The sequence below is a fragment of the Fusarium proliferatum genome (genome assembly GCF_900067095.1).
Source record: "Fusarium proliferatum ET1 genome assembly, contig: FPRO_scaffold003, whole genome shotgun sequence".
Classification (NCBI taxonomy): Eukaryota; Fungi; Ascomycota; class Sordariomycetes; order Hypocreales; family Nectriaceae; genus Fusarium; species Fusarium proliferatum.
Window position 1 is genome coordinate 2,503,328 of NW_022194792.1, and position 18,159 is coordinate 2,521,486.

General features: G+C 50.3%; 6 protein-coding genes and 1 non-coding gene across 7 annotated transcripts; 6 read left to right on the forward strand and 1 right to left on the reverse strand.

Moving 5' to 3' along the window:
- Positions 1–328: 328 nt before the first annotated feature.
- Positions 329–1,986, reverse strand: FPRO_06231 (putative glycine hydroxymethyltransferase, cytosolic; the record flags this gene model as incomplete). The annotated part of the gene is made up of 4 exons (XM_031228878.1): positions 329–1,319; positions 1,380–1,744; positions 1,809–1,859; positions 1,939–1,986. 4 exons carry the CDS (start codon positions 1,984–1,986, stop codon positions 329–331), a joined length of 1,455 nt encoding a protein of 484 aa, XP_031079171.1.
- A 1,046-nt stretch (positions 1,987–3,032) lies between these two features.
- On the forward strand, positions 3,033–3,142 carry tRNA. The gene is made up of 2 exons: positions 3,033–3,070; positions 3,107–3,142. It is a non-coding gene; the product is annotated as a tRNA-Met (tRNA).
- A 5,236-nt stretch (positions 3,143–8,378) lies between these two features.
- FPRO_06230 (uncharacterized protein) lies at positions 8,379–8,841 on the forward strand (the record flags this gene model as incomplete). Its single annotated transcript, XM_031228879.1, is given in 3 exon segments — positions 8,379–8,544; positions 8,557–8,713; positions 8,751–8,841. 3 exon segments carry the CDS (start codon positions 8,379–8,381, stop codon positions 8,839–8,841), a joined length of 414 nt encoding a protein of 137 aa, XP_031079172.1.
- Positions 8,842–10,382: 1,541 nt separating this feature from the next.
- Positions 10,383–13,358, forward strand: FPRO_06229 (putative TPR-containing protein Mql1; the record flags this gene model as incomplete). Its single annotated transcript, XM_031228880.1, has 8 exons — positions 10,383–10,524; positions 10,583–10,786; positions 10,836–10,918; positions 10,983–11,162; positions 11,214–11,306; positions 11,359–11,515; positions 11,565–11,809; positions 11,865–13,358. 8 exons carry the CDS (start codon positions 10,383–10,385, stop codon positions 13,356–13,358), a joined length of 2,598 nt encoding a protein of 865 aa, XP_031079173.1.
- A 582-nt stretch (positions 13,359–13,940) lies between these two features.
- Positions 13,941–15,380, forward strand: FPRO_06228 (putative 60s ribosomal protein l3 (rpl3); the record flags this gene model as incomplete). Its single annotated transcript, XM_031228881.1, has 5 exons — positions 13,941–13,946; positions 14,011–14,096; positions 14,190–14,346; positions 14,399–15,072; positions 15,128–15,380. The coding sequence occupies 5 exons, from the start codon at positions 13,941–13,943 to the stop codon at positions 15,378–15,380; spliced, it is 1,176 nt and encodes a 391-aa protein (XP_031079174.1).
- A 786-nt stretch (positions 15,381–16,166) lies between these two features.
- FPRO_06227 (uncharacterized protein) lies at positions 16,167–16,682 on the forward strand (the record flags this gene model as incomplete). The annotated part of the gene is made up of 1 exon (XM_031228882.1): positions 16,167–16,682. One exon carries the CDS (start codon positions 16,167–16,169, stop codon positions 16,680–16,682), a length of 516 nt encoding a protein of 171 aa, XP_031079175.1.
- Positions 16,683–17,078: 396 nt separating this feature from the next.
- On the forward strand, positions 17,079–17,602 carry FPRO_06226 (uncharacterized protein; the record flags this gene model as incomplete). Its single annotated transcript, XM_031228884.1, has 2 exons — positions 17,079–17,307; positions 17,358–17,602. The coding sequence occupies 2 exons, from the start codon at positions 17,079–17,081 to the stop codon at positions 17,600–17,602; spliced, it is 474 nt and encodes a 157-aa protein (XP_031079176.1).
- Positions 17,603–18,159: the final 557 nt, after the last annotated feature.

Here is an 18,159-nt window from a genome sequence, read left to right on the forward strand (position 1 = left end):
CAACTGATCTTGATTCCATCCCAGTGGGTAGAGTGACAAAACAGCTAGAGAGAGGGAATAACCGTCTCAGATATCATAAACATAACCCAACTCCCACTACCTTTTTTCCAGCGATTCCATCTTGTGTTGAAGGATGCTTATATATCCCGACCTGAAAAAAAGCCCTGACCAAAAAAACAAACTAGGTATCTGCGCCGTGATGAAATGCATGCTTGTTGAACGTTTCGCCATTTGCCTCATCCATGTTAAATGCGTGTTGGAGAGTAAAGGCATCACATCATGTTGAGAGATGGATGACCTTTGGGGGAGCAATCATGTCTCCAGCATCTTAGATGCCGGCATCCAGACGCCAGCCCTCAACGGGAAGAGGGAAGTCATTGCACCAAGAGGCAATCTCCTTCTTGAGGTCGTTGATCTTCTGGACCTCACCGCTGGCGACGCGAGCCTTGAAGTCCTTGAGCTTGTTGGCCTCCTTGGGGAGAGCAGCCTGCTCCTCCTTGCAGATCTTGATAGCCTCATCAATGTACTTGCCGACACGCTCGAACTCCTTCTCTCCGAAGCCACGAGAAGTCATGGCGGGGGTACCAATACGGATACCGCAAGGGGTGAGAGCAGACTTGTCACCGGGGATGGAGTTCTTGTTGCAAGCAATGTTGATCTGCTCAAGGACGGCCTCAACACGGGCACCGTCCAGGTTGTGCTGGCGGAGGTCGACGAGGACCATGTGGCTGTCAGTGCCGTCAGACACGAGCTTGTGGCCGAGAGTCTTGAAAGTGTTCTCCAGGGTCTTGGCGTTGGAAATAACCTTCTCCTGGTAGGCCTTGAAGTCGGGGCTGGCAGCCTGCTTCAGGGCAACAGCCAGAGCAGTGATGGTGTGGTTGTGAGGACCACCCTGGTGACCGGGGAAAACGGAGAAGTTGATAGGGTTCTCGAGGTCGTAGAGCGTCTCCTTACCGGTCTTGGCATCGACGGAGCGGACGCCCTTGCGGAAGAAGATCATAGCACCACGGGGACCACGGAGAGACTTGTGGGTGGTGGTTGTGACAATGTCGGCGTACTTGAAGGGAGTGGGGATGACCTCGGCAGCAATGAGACCGGAGATGTGAGCCATATCGACAACAAGGTAGGCACCAACGGAGTCGGCGATCTTGCGCATGCGCTCGTAGTCAATGAGACGGCAGTAAGCAGAGGTACCGGCAACAAGGACCTTGGGGCGGAAGAGGATGGCGTTCTTCTGGAGAGTATCATAGTCAATGATGCCGGTGTCAAGGTCGACACGGTAAGGCATGGTCTCAAAGTAAGTAGAGATTGCAGAGATCCTTTTGTATGATTAGCATATTGCCACAGGCGTAACAGAACTGAACTGTTGGCGAACTCACTTCTTCTGGGGAGTCTGGTAACCGTGGCTCAGATGGCCACCATGGGGAAGGTCGAGACCCATGAGACGACCGTGGACAGGCATGATAGCCTGGTAGACCTGGAGGTTGGCAGGGGATCCAGAGAGGCACTGGACGTTGACACCCCACTTCTCGGAGTCGAGGTGGAAAGCCTCAAGAGCACGCTGCTGGCAGAGACGCTCGATCTGGTCGATGTGCTGGTTGCCACCGTAGTAACGAGCACCGGGGTAACCCTCAGAGTACTTGTTGGACATGGGGGAACCAAGGGCATCGAAGACAGCGCGGGAGGTGATGTTCTCGGAGGCGATGAGGATAATGGACTCGCGCTGACGCTTGATCTCATCCTTCTGCAGCGGACGTAAGTCATTGTTGACTGGAAATGGCCAAGGTACTCAATTGAGTATGACATACCATGATGGAGGCGACCTCAGGGTCGGAGTCGAGGAGAGACTTCTCGAGCATCTAGAGGAGTGTGAGTCAATGGATCTTGTATACCCTCGATAATGGAACGAGGGGCAATGGCGGGGGGAGGGTAGCTCACCTCCTTGTGCGACTGAGAGAGCGCATACTCGGCGTTTGTGGGAGACATTGTTAAGGTTGTTGGTGAGTGCGAGAAAAGAAACAGGTGGGATGTCTCTCTTAAGATTGATGATTGACTTGGTGAAGGAGGAGGAAGGGAAGAGAGTTAAAAGCATGTGGGAGGATCCAGGTAGAAGTAGAAGTAGCTCTCCAGAGAGGTCCCTCTTGCCCAAAGAAAATTTTCCCTTTTTTTGGCCTACGGGTTCCGAAGACGGCCACCACAGACTCACAGAGGTACAAGTGGTGAGCTAGGGACAGGTTAGCGCATGCGGCAAAAAAGCTCAACTGTGCCGAGCGTGAGCCTCAGAAGCGATACAGGAGGATGAACACTGAATTGGCGGGGTCAGTTAGGTGTGGTTTTTGGAGGTGCGGGGTCATTAGCCACTGGTTGCTGGGGTCCAGCTCAAAAGTTAATCCCATTAGCCTATGTCACACAATTCCATTGGCCCTGCTGGGCTGGTTACCCTGAAGATCGTCTCATGGAATATGTTCCTTTTTTGCCTCTCAGGTTTTACTACTCATGAGTTTGAATTGGATCTTTGTAGTATCATGCTAGACTCCTGAGGTTTCTGCTTGACTTAATGTGGAATTGAAGTACTAGGCAGTCGACTGTCGTGGCACATTGCATGACTGTGTTAACTGGCTGTAGGTCGGTGGCTCGTTGACTCAACACTCACCCACCATGCATTGATTATCATTCTTGGTACAACCGAACCACCTCTAGCAGCAGTCAATTGAATACCCAAGCATCTTCCCTTCCAACACCGAGGCCATGTTAAACACCGAACTACGACAAAACTCCGTATTTGGCTTCACGAATTCTCCCGATGTTGTGATTATTCTCACGGCGTGACCTCCCGTAGAGTCCGATCACGTTTCTCCGAATCAACATAGCATACGCCCCGCGTTTAGAGGTACGTCGAAGAGTCAATGGCAGCAGAGTTATGAGATCTCACCTGTCATAAGGGATTTGCCTATTGTTGAAGGTTGTTGACCCTTTTCTATCTGTCGCAACCTTATTAAGCATCAGTTTGAACATTTTAAATGCCAAAAACGGTCGGTGTGGCTCAGTTGGTTAGAGCGTTGGTCTCATATCTGAAATCAGTTTGATCTGGCGAGAAGTCAGAGTCATCCAAAGGTCGAGAGTTCGAGCCTCTCCACCGACAAGAACTTTTTCCATCATTACTTGACAGTTTATATTTTACTTGGTTTTTTTTTGTTCTGATTCCCAGCAACTCTTGGGCTGATGTTGAGTGAAGTACGGAAGACGGCGCGAACTTCAGATTACAATATGACAACGAGCAAGAGTCACCACGAAAAATCGACTACAGAACTACGCACAGCATGAGACAATATGTCCATCGGAAGATCCGAGCCACTATCGAATGTATTGCATCGAGAGGCCTGTATCTCTTTCGAACTCGTACCACGGCCGGAGGATCTATTACATATGTCCTTCTAGGATGAGACCAGCTCCTGCGTTCAAAGGAGGGCAGTTGGCGGACGACTGACTCAAAGTAACTCTTCGCGCTGCCCCTGTTGTCTAGTTCGAGAGTTCATGGTCCGCAGAACACTGGAAATGATCGTGAAGGGTAAGTATTATCTGCTTGCTGAAGACTTAGGGGCCAGTTCCATGAAAAGCTCTGGCATGCGGCGCATGTGCAACAGGTATTGGTAGAGGCTTCGGAGTAGCTACGGGTGGTTCAAAGCCTCCAGACTTTCAACACCTGTGATTATACACGATGGCTCGTGATTAATATGCTTCTGGAACTTTGCAGAGACCGGTCAGGAAATGCAACATAAGATGAATAAACCGGCTATGCACAAAATCCAATCCCGGAGGAATGTTAGAGTATGGAGAACTATACCTTACCGCATAAGATGAGGATAAACTCATAATCAGACCAAATACCAGTCTCAGCCCATATACGGGTTGACGGCCATGTTCCACTACGCATGTCCCTCCCTCCCTCCAGTCTCAGAAATCGCAACTGTTTGTTCCACAACTGTGAATCATTACACCAAGTCAACATCGCATCACTGTGACTAGGGGACATTAGCTGCAGGTGAGACAAGCAGACGGTACCGTATGCGCTACGTAACGAGGCAAGGAAGTTTTGCTTCTTTCTGTGGCTGCTGGAGCCAGTCATTCTTGACTCGGGGGACAGGGAACCGTTCGTTGTGGCGCGTGATTCTGTGTTGCGCTTAAGTGTTGATTATCGGAATGTGACTGACATTGGATACCACAGCAGTCGAGAAATGAGACCTTGCTAGTCTTGGATGGGACGAGGATGTGAAAAAGGGTTATGAGCTTCAGGGACTGTCTCAAGCGGACACTTAGCAGCGGTCTATTAGATGCGCTAAGAGTGAAACCTTGTCAAGTATCATTCTAGAAGAACTAGACAAGTGTGTTGTCCTTGTGCTGAGCGTCATATGAGTTTCTTAGCCTCATTATTATCCCAATAGCTAGACGAGTAAAGAAGATATGTAATGTGCGTCAATTTTAACCGGTGAGGCGTCTGAATCCGTCCAGAAGAACTATTGAATGAACTACCTAGCACATACTCAAAGTCCATCACGTTCCAAGTCACATGACTCTGTATGCAGACCCTTATGCTCAGGGTTTGAAGAGAGATTAAGTGCTCCCTGACGTTCGCGCTAAATAGACATGAGCTGTCGTTGCCGATAGACCCCATAGTGGATCGGTAGTTGGGATAAATTGTCCAGTGTGCGTCTGTAAATCTACTTGAAAAGCAGGTTAAAACTTGGATAATAAAAAAAGACTTATATTCAGTTAGAGACTCTAAAACTCTTTAAAGCGCCGCAGTGATGGATATCACGACTGATCGATCTTGACGCCAATTAGCGAGTTGAGCTCCTCTCTGCCTCTGAAACATAGCCCAATGAAGGAAAGGAAGAGGAGGTTGGGGCTCTAGCCAGGGGTAGAAAGGCAAAGGGAAGGGAGGGCTGCAGTACAGGAAAAGCTGGCGCGATCTCTATGCGGAGAGATGTTAGGCAGATCCTGGGTAATGATGAGTGGTCTCTTGTTCTCTAAAACACGCCCATCCATGTCCTGCAGGGCCTAGACCCAGCCCGGGCAGTCCCAGCACCTATGTACGTAGGTGTATGTATGTACGTACTGGTTCTGCTATCCAATGGAACTGGAAACGTTGGCCTGGTTGGGTCGTCACTAGACTGATAGATCTTCATCCCTACCGTCAACCGGATAGTTCTCGTAGTCGAGACAATGTCATTTAGATCCAAAGTCAAGAATTGCCCTCAATTTGAGATTTCGAGCTAGTATTCCATAAACCTTGCATTACTGTTGAGAAAACACGCGTCTTTCCTATAAGGTACTTTTCCATCTTGTCAGCTGCCGAGCCGCGAGGTATATTTCCTACCGAATACCCATGCCCGACGGTCGGATCACCTTTGCGGAGGCTCGGCCCGGTGCGACTTGTCATCGTTCAGAGATGACGGGGCCTTAAACCAACTGAGAGCAAAGCAGAGAATCAACCTCAAACCTCATGCCTTATTACAAACGAAGCGAGAGCCGCGAAATCAAAACCCTGACGTGAGCGAGCCAGAGCAATAGCCGCTTGCCCTCCTGGCCGCATTATCAGCGAATAAGATCGATCTTCACAAAACACAACAGAACGAGGAAAAAGCAAGTTCGCATACATACAGTACATGGGGCGTTGTAGAGTGGGTGTTGTGCTTCCAGCACAGGCATGAGTGTTTTACAGGACGGGCAGTGTCAGTCCTGCGTAGGGCCTTGCTACCCTGGTAAATTGAGCCGTCCTCCTCAATAAGCTACTGGGCCTACTCTGGGGAGCTGAGGGCTAGAATCATTGCAGAGCACACATATTGCCAAGGCTGAACCAGATCACGATGAAAAGCGCTTGGCTGTTCTGTTGTGCACCTTGTGTGTCACGGTGCAACGTTCGGAGAACGGCAGCGGAAGCTGGCTGGTGCGTGATTGAGGCTGCATGTAGCCTTGCTTGGAGACCAGTATTCAGCACGATATGTATGTGCCTCGCGCGATGTAGCATCGCCTGTAAGTCGTTTCTCGCGACGATGGAGATGGTTTTTGGGTACTGGAGGTGGTATGCGGATGCAATCGATTTGTGGTCGCACCGCATTTGCGTGTCCTCGGTTGCATATATACTCTGTGCTCAATGGCCTACATGACACCAAGGAGCAGATGGTGATAATCATGGATCACATGGATCCTCAAACTGACATGGATGCTCCAGAGGCTTGGATGCAGGACGTGGTGAGTAGATTTTTGGAGAATGCTCCCAATCTAGTGACAGCTACGCTCACGTTGTTGGCTTGAACAGATGCCATCAGGTCAAGTACAAGACTCAGACAACTCCCAGGCATCGAAAAGCACCAAACCGAAACTGAGTTGTGTCGGTAAGGTATGCTGACAAAATCATGGACCTGTCAGCCCATCTTCCTCAAAGGTCTAGGGTTCAGGTTAGGCTACCCGGTAGTTGGGAGTCTGGGACACAAGAGATATTTTCTGATTGCTGATCTGTGTCGAAGAGTACGTACTTACTTACCTAAACCACCTCATCTAATACCTAAGATACCGCCAGAAGAAAAAAACTGCAAGCCCGCTATCATCATCTGTCCCATTTTCTCCACTCCACAGCTCCATGTCCCCATTTCCTAAGCCCCCGGCGCCGGTTGATCCCAGAGTCAACGCCCAGGCCTAGCTTCACGCCTATGACTAATTCACCCCCCCCCTCCCCCCCTAACTCTTCCCCCGGAGCTGCCCTTCACCCCTTGTCCCACCTTTTCTTGTCATCTCCCGCCCCCATCTGCATCGTCACGCCTAGGTAGACAGCCCCAGCTTAAACGAGCCTTGGCGTCCTTCCTGGACCTAGCTCCGTAGGAAGAGAGTCCTCCCATCATTCAGTTGCTACCGCGGATACCCATGGCCATCCCATCCCGTGGCCCGTCCTTTTTTCATGAACGAGCCTCACCTCTTGTCTCTCGCCTGCTCGGGTATCAGCCAGTGGCATTCATTGATCCGTCCACACAAAATGTGACTCGACGATACTGTAAGACACCCCTTGTTCCTTGTTGCTATTGTTTCCCCTGGATGATGGCTATACGAGATAAAAAAAAAAAACAATACATTTATATTTTTGACGGAAGATTATCGTCAAGAAAAAAACACCGTTTCCCCCTCGACCAAACCCTAACCAGCCATCCATCGTTATCTAACTTTATCTGTGATTTTCTGCCCTGAGGTTTCTTTGGGTGCATCCCCAAACTGCCAACAAGCGCGTTGCCGCCCCCTCCCCAGCAATGGATGGCATCACCTCACCTATAATCCAACCAACGGCATCGATCCAATGTCCATTCGCAGCGGAGAAGGAATGACTCTGCCGATTGGCTTCCAGCTATCTTGTCGTCTCTTGCTTTGGGGCTAGTCAGACAACAGACCTTGGCCCAAGCACAAAGCAGAGAACCCCAAGCCAAAACCATGGTGCTCCCCTTTCTTTTTATTTAGCAACGCCTGACCTGTCTGCACGGCTGAATTAAATTGATGTACTTCGTACAGCTAGCCACCGTACCGTGGTGATGGGTTCTCTGAGCATCGTCGGCCCTGCCAGCTGAGCCACGAATCATATTGCTTATCGCTGTCATCGTGCATTGGGTTGGGAGACTCTTCATACTACTAACATTGGTAGCGACAGTTCAATTGCTTTAGGCCATGAATATACTGGTAATGGTCTGAAAACACTTACACCAGCGGCTTTTCCTTCCTCTTTTATATACATGCATATTTCAAGTCAGAATACGTAGCTACTATAGCTAAGGTATTCTACGCACGTCAGATAGTATTGAGGAAAAGAGAATTATTGAATTGAATCTTGGATGTTGTTAATATCACCAGAGTGACAGGGCCAGAGGGCATAATGCGCTAATATGTACCTTTGGTTTGGGCCCGGGAAACCCCTTTTTCCTCCCGCTCGCTCGTTAAGTTGTTTCCCTGGTCCGGGCCATCTCCCCTCCCAGGCCAAAACAAGATGTCATGTTCCGAAACGGCGCACGACTTGCTTACGAGAAAGCTGGCTCCGAAACACGTGGGAGACTTCCGGAACAGTTTAGTGGCGAGTCCGGCAAGCGGTGAAATGGTTAGCCATTCCATTGCGATAATAATATTCCATTTTCTGTTCTACCTTAGTGCTTCCGCAAAGCCACCACCGCCTCGATCTGATGGGCCACAATTTATTATCCAGCCTCCCCTAACATCCACCCACAGCTACATCATCGCCTCTCAAAGGGGGATTGTGTCGTTGTTGCACGATTCGTTTGCTTGCTCGTCCTCGTTATTTTCTGATCATGTTTCTCGCCAATCTATGTCTGATACATGATGATATCATGTGTCTGTCACCCGTCGCTCATCAGCTGTGGCCATTGTGTGTTTTGGGCTCTCTCTTTTTGTCCAGGTTACCGCAGCCAGATAGATGGTTACAAGCAATCCGAAACTTCTTCTTGCGGTCGCTGGAAGAGGCTACTCGTGCAGATATGCTTGCCCCATCAAGACGTATGTACATAGGTCTGCATGCTCATTGTGTTATAAACCCATCACTCTGCTGTTGTCTCACCTCCACCTCAATCCCTAATCTGTTCAGTGCTAAGCTCGGTGCCATACCTCACCCTGGCAGAGACGAGACAGCCCGGGCGCCTCCCCAGGACTGTCAGGTCTCTTTGAGGTACGTATCCGGTGGAGCCTCTTGGCATGCATTTCAGACGGGATGCGCCACACAAAATGGAAGATGGGGGACGTGCGTTGCTGGATTTAAATCGGTATCGTTTCGCTTGGCACCCTAGCACGAGATGAACACCATCATCACTATCGATGCATGCGCGACTTTGAGCGAAGAGACAGACGCTCAAAGGTAGACAGCCTTTTTAAACGTAGTTGTGTATGACAGACTGAAAAATGACACTGAGAGTCGCTGTGGCACCTGAAATAAAGTCGCTGAAACGTGGTTTCTGATAGATTTGACTTGGAGCTCAAGTCTCTGCCCGAATTATTCCATGACGTTTATTCATCCGCCCTCTCTATGATTAGCACCAGATAAGCAGAGGCGGAATATCAATGCTAATGATGAAGGCGGACGTGACAGGATAGGCACACTCATACTTTTTACTACTATTGCTAATATTCGTTTCAATACCGGGGGATAAAATGGTATGGTGAATGAACAAAGCGTATTGACGGAACCTATGGTAACCCATAGCCAAATCGTAACTCTGATTACTCCCGTTTGTCGAGTCCTCCTCGTTCTTGCGCTGCGTCTTGTCAACTGAAGGTTGAAGCGGAGCCTCTGCGATCCCTTGCGCAAAGCGCAACTGATCCGACGCAGAATTGAAAGACAGGGACAGGGACCTGCTCGGTGCGCTCCATATTTATCTCATGCTTAGGTAGCTTTAGGTTACCTTTGAGCGTGCAGCTTGCAGACTTGCAGACTTGCAGTTGCAGTTGCAGTTGCAGGGCCGGTATCAGGTCCAGTACGTACTTTACTTTAGGTGGTACGTGCCTGCCTGTAAGCCGCCACCGGGCAGTAGGCCGTAGGGACGTAGGGGACTACCTTAGCAGCTTAGGTAGAGAGAGTGAAGGCTACCAAGCCATGTAGGCTAAGCCAGAGTAGGTTGGCGTTGTAGGGAGGGTGTGATTTGCCGGGTACAGCATCGGAAACTGAGGTGAGGTGAGGTGAAAGGTGTGAGGTGTGTGGGCTGTATGTAAGCTATGAGCTAACCTAACCTAACTTAACCGTGAGTGAGCCTCGAGCCTCGAGAGCGCGTGCGTTGAGTTGGGTTGGATGGAGTCCGGGTAGTGTGTGTGAGTGGGTTCATATCCCCCATCCCACTCCACGCCACCGTGCGCTTAAATTGCCCGCTGGTCGTGGGTTAGGTGAGTTTTGGAACGGGTTTGCTCAGGTCCTTCTCCCCGTCCTGTACTCCTCACTTTCTTCTTCTGCAACGCATTCCATGCCCGCGAAAGGCCTCATCCGTCGCGCCTTGGATTGCCCTGTATCTTATCTCTCTCATCATCCCGCTCTCTTCTATTCCTATTTGGGCTGCCATTGACCCTCGATTTCCCTGCGTATTGTTTTCGCACCGCTCCAGCCTTAGCCGCGGCTCTGCATTGACATTTTGTTCAATTCGCTTCGCCCTTGTTACTCGTCGGGTAGGGGCAACTATCATCAACTCATCACGAACCCTTGAGCTGGAGCAGCTTTCTGAATCACGACCGCGACTCTCCTCTCTCTCAACCCGCGTGGTATTAATTCGACTTCGCGTCTGTCGCACATCAGCTGTCAAGTCCGACCCCTGCTGCACCATAGCAACTCCGTCGCCAGTTTCAGTGCCGACCTAATGGCGAACCATCACGCGTCGCCGACCATGATGCAAATGCAACAGCATCAGGGCCAGGTGCCCCCGCCCCCTCCGCCGCCGCCTCAGTTTGCGCCATCACATCAGATCGCGGCCATGAATGAGGCTGTCTGGTTGCAGATAGGTTAGTGGTTGTCGCGTCGCGTTGCAAGACAAGAAGACATAGGCTGACGTATGTATAGGGAGCTATGCGGAGGTTTTGCGCAATCCAGATGAAGCCATGCACGCATACGAGCGCGCTCTTCAGGCCAACCCCAACTCAACCCAGGCCATGAACGCAATTGGCCTCCTCTACAAGACCCGTGAAGCTTTCGAGAAGGCGCTTGAGTTCTTCCGCGCCATCGTCCAGCTTGAGCCCAACAACGGCGAAGCTTGGGGAAACCTCGGTACGTTTGTTGCCATGATGCGACAACACGACACTGACCAATTACCCAGGGCACTGTTATTTAATGACAGAGAACCTGCAAAAGGCCTATGATGCATACCAACAGGCTTTGGTTAACTTGAGAGACCCCAAGGTGAGTGATTGCACACCAGGCGGAGTATTTGTATTGCTCGCAACATGCTGACAAGACAACGCAGGATCCTATGTTGTGGTATGGTATTGGTATACTGTACGATCGATATGGCAGCTACGATTATGCCGAAGAAGCGTTCTCTCAAGTTATGAACATACAGCCTGATTTCGAGAAAGCAAATGAGATCTACTTCCGACTCGGTATAATATACAAACAACAGAACAAGTGGGTTCAGAGTCTCGAGGTACGTTCTGGTCTTTTGCCCACTTTGGATGCGCATAGCTAACCTTTGCAGTGCTTCAAATACATTGTGAATTCTCCTCCTGGTCCCTTGACGCAGGAAGACATCTGGTTCCAGATTGGTCATGTCCATGAGCAGCAGAAGGATGTAAGTGTCTTGCCATAGCAGCAAACATAACGACATGCCTAATTTGATACAGTTCGATAGCGCTAAGGCTGCCTACCAACGTGTCCTCGACCATTCACCCAACCATGCCAAGGTTCTTCAGCAGCTTGGCTGGCTGCATCACCAGCAGAGCAACACGTATGAGAGCCAAGATAGAGCCATCCAATATTTGGAGAAGTCGGTCGGCGCAGGTACGTTATGAACGCAAAGCAATTTAATACCCGTCTAACATGCGACCAGACAATCAAGATGCCCAGAGTTGGTATCTCTTGGGCCGATGCTATATGTCGCAGCAGAAGTATCCAAAAGCTTATGAGGCTTACCAACAAGCTGTTTATAGAGATGGAAAGAACCCAACTTTCTGGTGCTCCATCGGTGTGCTTTACTATCAAATCAACCAGTACAGGGACGCACTTGACGCTTATTCTCGCGCCATCAGGCTGAACCCTTATATCTCAGAAGTTTGGTATGATCTGGGAACTTTGGTATGTTTTATCGGTCAACCCTTTCCCCCTTGGCTGTGTACTGACAACTTGATAGTACGAAAGCTGTAACAACCAGATCACGGATGCTCTAGATGCTTACCAGCGTGCTGCTGAACTAGATCCTAACAACCCCCATATCAAGGCAAGACTTCAGCTCCTTCGCTCTGGTGGTACCAATGGGGGACCTCCTCCTGCTCCTCAGCCTGCAGATGTTCACCCGCAAGCTTACCAGGCCGCTGGCCCCGTCGGACCACAATGGGGAGGATCAACTCAACAGCCGCCTGCGGCCGGTCCTCCACCACCCCCTCAAGGCCCAGGAGAGAACTGGGCGGGCAGACTGTCTAACATCAACCCTCCACCGCAACCTCCCAATCCTTATGAAGCCCGAGGCGAGCCTTTCCGTGGAGGACCTGCACCACCTCTGCGACAACCTAGCCCTCAGCAAGAGCAGTTGCGCCCGCCCTATAACGATCCCAACCGAGGCGGCCCTCGCCGTGGTCAAACACCCCCTCCTCCTCCCGGCCATCAATACTCTCAACCACCGCACGCCCCTCCACAATCCCAGCCTTCTGCTCCCGCTTCTGAGCGACGAGTCGCAAATCCTAACTGGGGTGGAGCAACACCGTCAGCATCAGCACCCCCACCCAGCAACATTAATGGCCCCAACGGTCCTAACGGCATGGCTCCTTTCCGACCTACCAACAGCCCTCGACCTGATGGCCGCCCTGTTCATGACAACCGCATGCCTTCACCAAAATCCGCATACCCTCAGCACCAGGCCCCTCCTCTGTATCCTCAACATCCTGAGATGGCTGCTCAGGGAACTGAGAATGGCCCTCAAGGACCATCCGGACCGCCAGGACCGCCTCCTCCACCCGCAGTAGCGGAGGCTGCCATGCAGAGAATGGATGACCGGCCACCTTCAGTCGGCCCCAAGCGCATGCGAGAGTGGGAAGAAGAATCTGCTGCCAAGAAGCAAGCCAGTGAGGAAAACAGAGTTCGACTCGACGACATGCGTCATCGAAGACCGTCTACTCCTCCTCGTGATAACTATCGTCGTAACTCTTCCGAAATTCGACGGGCTGATGATACTCGTCGACCTGATGAACCACGCCGCGAGGAACCCCGCAGACCCGAATCAGCCCCTCGCCATGCCACTGAGAGCTATCATCCCTCAGAAGCAGCCCACCACCCCCCGAGCCACGCCTCTGGTCCCAGCCATTTACCACCAATGCAGCAGCCACCTACTCCGATGTCTGGTGTCGTTCACGAGAAGCCACCAGTATCCGCTACGCCTAAAGAAGATCGCCCCCCAAGTCTGGAACATGCTCCGCCTCCCCCTCGCGCAGCTCCCCCTGCCGAGCCTGAAAGAGCAGCAAGAAAGATGGACGTTGACGAGGACTACGATGACAGTGGGGAAGACGAGAAGAAGGCGACTATTGTCACGAATGGCTCTGGTCCCAGCTCGGCAGCTGGAGATGCCAAGACATCCACTCCCGCGAATGCTGGTGTAAACGGAGTTTCTGGTACCGTCACAAAAGTTGAATGAATGATAATTTGACAGCTGCTTGTTATTTATGAGTTGAAGACATCTCTTATCTGTGCCGATTAGTCTGCCTTTTTGTATACCACTATTATCTGGGGGCGTGGTTTCTTTTGTTTGGACGGGGAGGCTCGAGACAGAAATTCAAAACCGGGGGTTATAGTCCTTCTTGGCTACGATTTCACCGGCGAACAAGAATATTATGCACATTAATTTCCTTACTCTGATCAATAAAATTCAGTTGTATCTTGTGTTGCTACAAACCGTGTTCTCCATCCAGTGACGTTGGGCTGCAGACATTTCACACTACCCCTGCTAGACATGATCACGCTAGACCACTTTCAGAAACTATCGAATTCACGTGAGAGTCTAGAGGGCTACCGTGTCGGTGTAGAATCTAGCCCTCGATTCTTTCGGTGTCGGCTCGGTGAGTGAAGGGCGGTGGGTCTGTGTGTGCACGGGCCACCCCACGAATTTCGAGCGATTCGCTTAAAATTTCGCCCACAGTTTATTTCTTTATCTCTTCTTTCTCAGGCTTTGACAACTCAGGTTCATACTAACCCCCTCAAACCACACAGCCAGCCCAAGATGAGTGTGAGTGAAGATCTCGACAACGAAAGCAATTGCTTCAGTTTGGGTAAACTAACAATATGGACAGCACCGAAAGTATGAGGCTCCCCGCCACGGCTCCCTGGCTTATCTGCCCAGGAAGCGCGCTGCTCGTCACCGTGGAAAGGTCAAGTCGTGAGTATTTTCTGCTACGCCAACAAGAAGAAAAGCTTTTTGGCAATCTCTCCCAGCTGAGGAAGACATTGGCTAATGCATTGGGACAAACAGCTTCCCCAAGGATGACCCTAAGAAGCCTGTCCACCTGACAGCCGCAATGGGTTACAAGGCTGGTATGACCACCATCGTTCGTGACCTCGACCGACCTGGCGCCAAGGCCAACAAGAAGGAGGTTGTTGAGGCTGTTACCATCGTCGATACCCCACCTGTACGAACAATGCAGCCCGCTTGGCTATGTGCCTATGGCTAACATCTTTTAGATGATCGTTGTTGGTCTTGTGGGATACATCGAGACTCCCCGAGGCCTGCGATCCCTCACCACCGTCTGGGCCGAGCATCTGGGCGACGAGCTTAAGCGCCGATTCTACAAGAACTGGTACAAGAGCAAGAAGAAGGCTTTCACCAAGTACGCCAAGAAGCACTCCGAGAACAGCGGTGCCTCCATTACCCGCGAGCTCGAGCGCATCAAGAAGTACTGCACCGTCGTCCGTGTCCTCGCCCACACCCAGATCCGAAAGACCCCTCTCAAGCAGAAGAAGGCCCACCTCATGGAGATCCAGGTCAACGGTGGTTCCATCGCCGACAAGGTCTCTTTCGGTCAGGAGCTCTTCGAGAAGCCCGTTGACATTTCCAGCATCTTCGAGCAGGATGAGATGATTGACGTTATTGCCGTTACCAAGGGTCATGGATTCGAGGGTGTTACCGCCCGCTGGGGTACCAAGAAGCTTCCTCGCAAGACTCACAAGGGTCTCCGAAAGGTTGCTTGTATCGGTGCTTGGCATCCTTCCCACGTCCAGTGGACTGTTGCCCGTGCTGGTCAGCGAGGTTACCATCACCGAACCTCGGTCAACCACAAGATCTACCGCATTGGTAAGGGCGATGCTGACGACAACGCCGCCACTGAGATCGATGTCACCAAGAAGACCATCACTCCGTATGTTGACCCAATCTTGCCAGGTATCGGCTGACAATTGCTAACACTTTGATAGTCTCGGTGGTTTCGTCCGCTATGGTGAGGTCAACAACGACTTCGTCATGGTCAAGGGTTCTATCCCTGGTACCAAGAAGCGAGTCATGACTCTCCGAAAGACCATGTTCCCCCAGACCTCCCGAAAAGCCCTCGAGAAGGTCAGCCTCAAGTGGATCGACACCTCGTCCGAGTTCGGACACGGTGCTTTCCAGACTCCTGCGGAGAAGAAGCAGTACCAGGGTACCCTCAAGAAGGATCTTGCCTCCGCTTAAAGCGGCTGCTTGTTTTCTTTCTTGTCTTGACCAATTCATTGCACCGGTGTCGAGGGTTGGTTCGTTACTACTGTACGCCTTGCGTTTGGGCTGGGTTAGGTTATAACTGGCGTGGAACGTAAAAAAAAAGTCCAGCCAGAAGAGGGATGGCTTTCAAAAATTCTAACGAGATTCCCAATGTTAATATGACTGTACCTTTGCTCTCCGGTGAATGTGTGTTTGAGTTGTGTTTGTGCCGCCTTCTGTAGCTGTCCAAACGAGACCTTGGTGTCGAGACATGCAGATAGGTACCTACTTACCTACCTTATGTTGTGGCATGACTAGAAATGCTTTCTGACAAGCTTTCACTCCATCATCCGTCTCGAACTGTACGGACGCTCTAATTATTGGCCAATTTACTTCTGTTTCGAGATCTCAAGATGTTAATCTAGCACTAACGTCACACTAAGAGTAATGTTTATAATAATGTAAGGCAGATATCATACACTTTGCCCAAAAAAAGGGGAAGAGAAAAAAGGATACAATACTGTAGTTGTTGCCTTAACCTTAGTTATACTTTAGACACGCGTTAATGTACTGACTGCTCCATGTTAAGATGTATATTTCTAGCTTTCTAGGTTTATGCTTGCATTATGTGCAAAGTAAAGTTTATTGTTCCCAAGTGAAGCTCCCGTTTTGTGGTTTACTTATACTCGAACTTGACCTTGTGCAGTGAATACCTGCTACCTAGTAGTTATACGCGGGAATTGCTCTTTGTTTGTTCATTCCGCTGACTGATACGCAGTCATGGGCAAAAAGAAGAGCAAAAACAATAGCACGGGAGCCGCCTCGAGAGCACCAGCAAATGCGCTCATTACGACCTCGACTGTCGCAACGGATCCCATACTTGGCTACAGGATCCGAGTTCTTCTTCACGATTTCCTCAACGTTACTAAAGATTCTCGCTCACAGAAGCGCCTCAACTCTACAATCGACGAACACTATATCAGTGGCCCATATTTTGATAAGGGACAAGCAGCAATGGTCAAAGCAGCGATTATAGATGTTGACCTTGTCAACCATGTTGCAGCTGACGGTATTGAAGATATCGATAGAGATTTGATCTCACAACAAGGGAATAGTTTCGAAACCGCAGTTCGAACACTGCTGGGTGGTTTCCTCGACAAACGACGTGCTAGCGGTGATGCTCGACCGTGCGGACCTCATCATTTGGCGCCTTTATATGCCAAGTTCTTTGGTATTGATTTGGAGGAACTCAAAGAGGATAAGTTCCTAGGTCGTCTGAGGAGGGCCGGCATCTAATAAACCTATCGAAGAGGTAGGGGCAAATGCACTATATTCTTGATAGAATGGCCTCCATTTAAATACTGACTACCTACCTTACCTAAGGTACCCACCTATTTTAGGATTACCTTACCTTAGGTAGTGCTGATCTATGTTGTGATTGGCCGATGTACCCCTGCTGCGAATCTCATACCTGACGTCACCCCACTCCCCAAACTTGCATCTGCATGTTGCGTTACAGCTTTTGACTTGACGCCTGAGCTGACATCTCTCCCAATGACACTTCGAACTCCTTTCAGACGCCTCCTCAACCTGAATCTTGGCTCTCTTCTTTCTCGACATCAAACCGTCCTCCCGCGAACAACTGCCTCTCGACACAGCACAAGACTAGTCAGCAACACCAGATCCCTCAACATGTCAAACGACGACGATTACATGGCCTTCCTGAACAAGGCCAACCAAGACACCGGCGCTGGTGCAGCGACTCAAGAAAAGACTACATTCAAGACAAAGGACCAGGGTGCCCAAGTCCCCAAACCCATCAGCGACGTGTGCAAGAACGCCGTATACACATCCGACGCAGACGAGCCCTTCCAAGAGGTTTCTCTCAAGTGGGAGGGCAAGAATGGTCTCCCCAGCGAGTGTAAGAAGTACACTCCTACCGATGAAGATGATCAACTGACATGCTGTTAGCCGAATTCGCCAAACTCATCAAGCACTCCTCCCCGGACTCGGCAGACATCAAGATCCTTGATCCTCTCAACTGGGACTCTCACGGCAAACACACCGACGTCATCGAGGCTGTTCGAGAAGCCTCTCAGGGTAATGATGTTCGTGTCTATCAAGTGACGAGAGATGCTACGAGAACCGAGTATTGGGTTGTTTCGCACGCTGACGGCAAGCTAATTGGTGCTAAGGCACTCTCTATTGAGAGCTGAGCGCGTACCGGTGGACATGTAATGATCTTTTGAGCGTTTTTTTTACAGGAAATTTATGATTTAACGTAATGAGTACGTTTGAGTCTGCTGTATTTGTTGACTCGTGCATGACTTCCCGTGTGTAAAGGCCTGAAAGAGCACAACTGATCCAATAGCGTGAGACTTCGGCTTAACACTGTGACCCCAAGGCCCTTTCGTAGAGATATAGGTCTCAGCGGCCTCCAGGATCACATATCTTATTAGTATTCTAACAGCTTTCGAGATTTCTGTCCACCTTGGTTGGCTCGTCTATCCATAATTACCATTTATGATAAGCTTGAAACCACCAGAAGTTTGATTAGCAGCTACCCTATGGCGAACCCTATGGGCGTCTTGGACTTATGCGCATAGACACACCCCGTGACACAATGCGTTAGGGCTACATGACAATGGAGACGCACGAGATATGGAACTGGGCTAAGAGTTAATTTCATGTTCATTTAATGTTTTCATTTCTCATAAATCCCCACTGTTGAGCTTGGTATCCTCATATTACCGATCCCTCCTTAAAATTACAG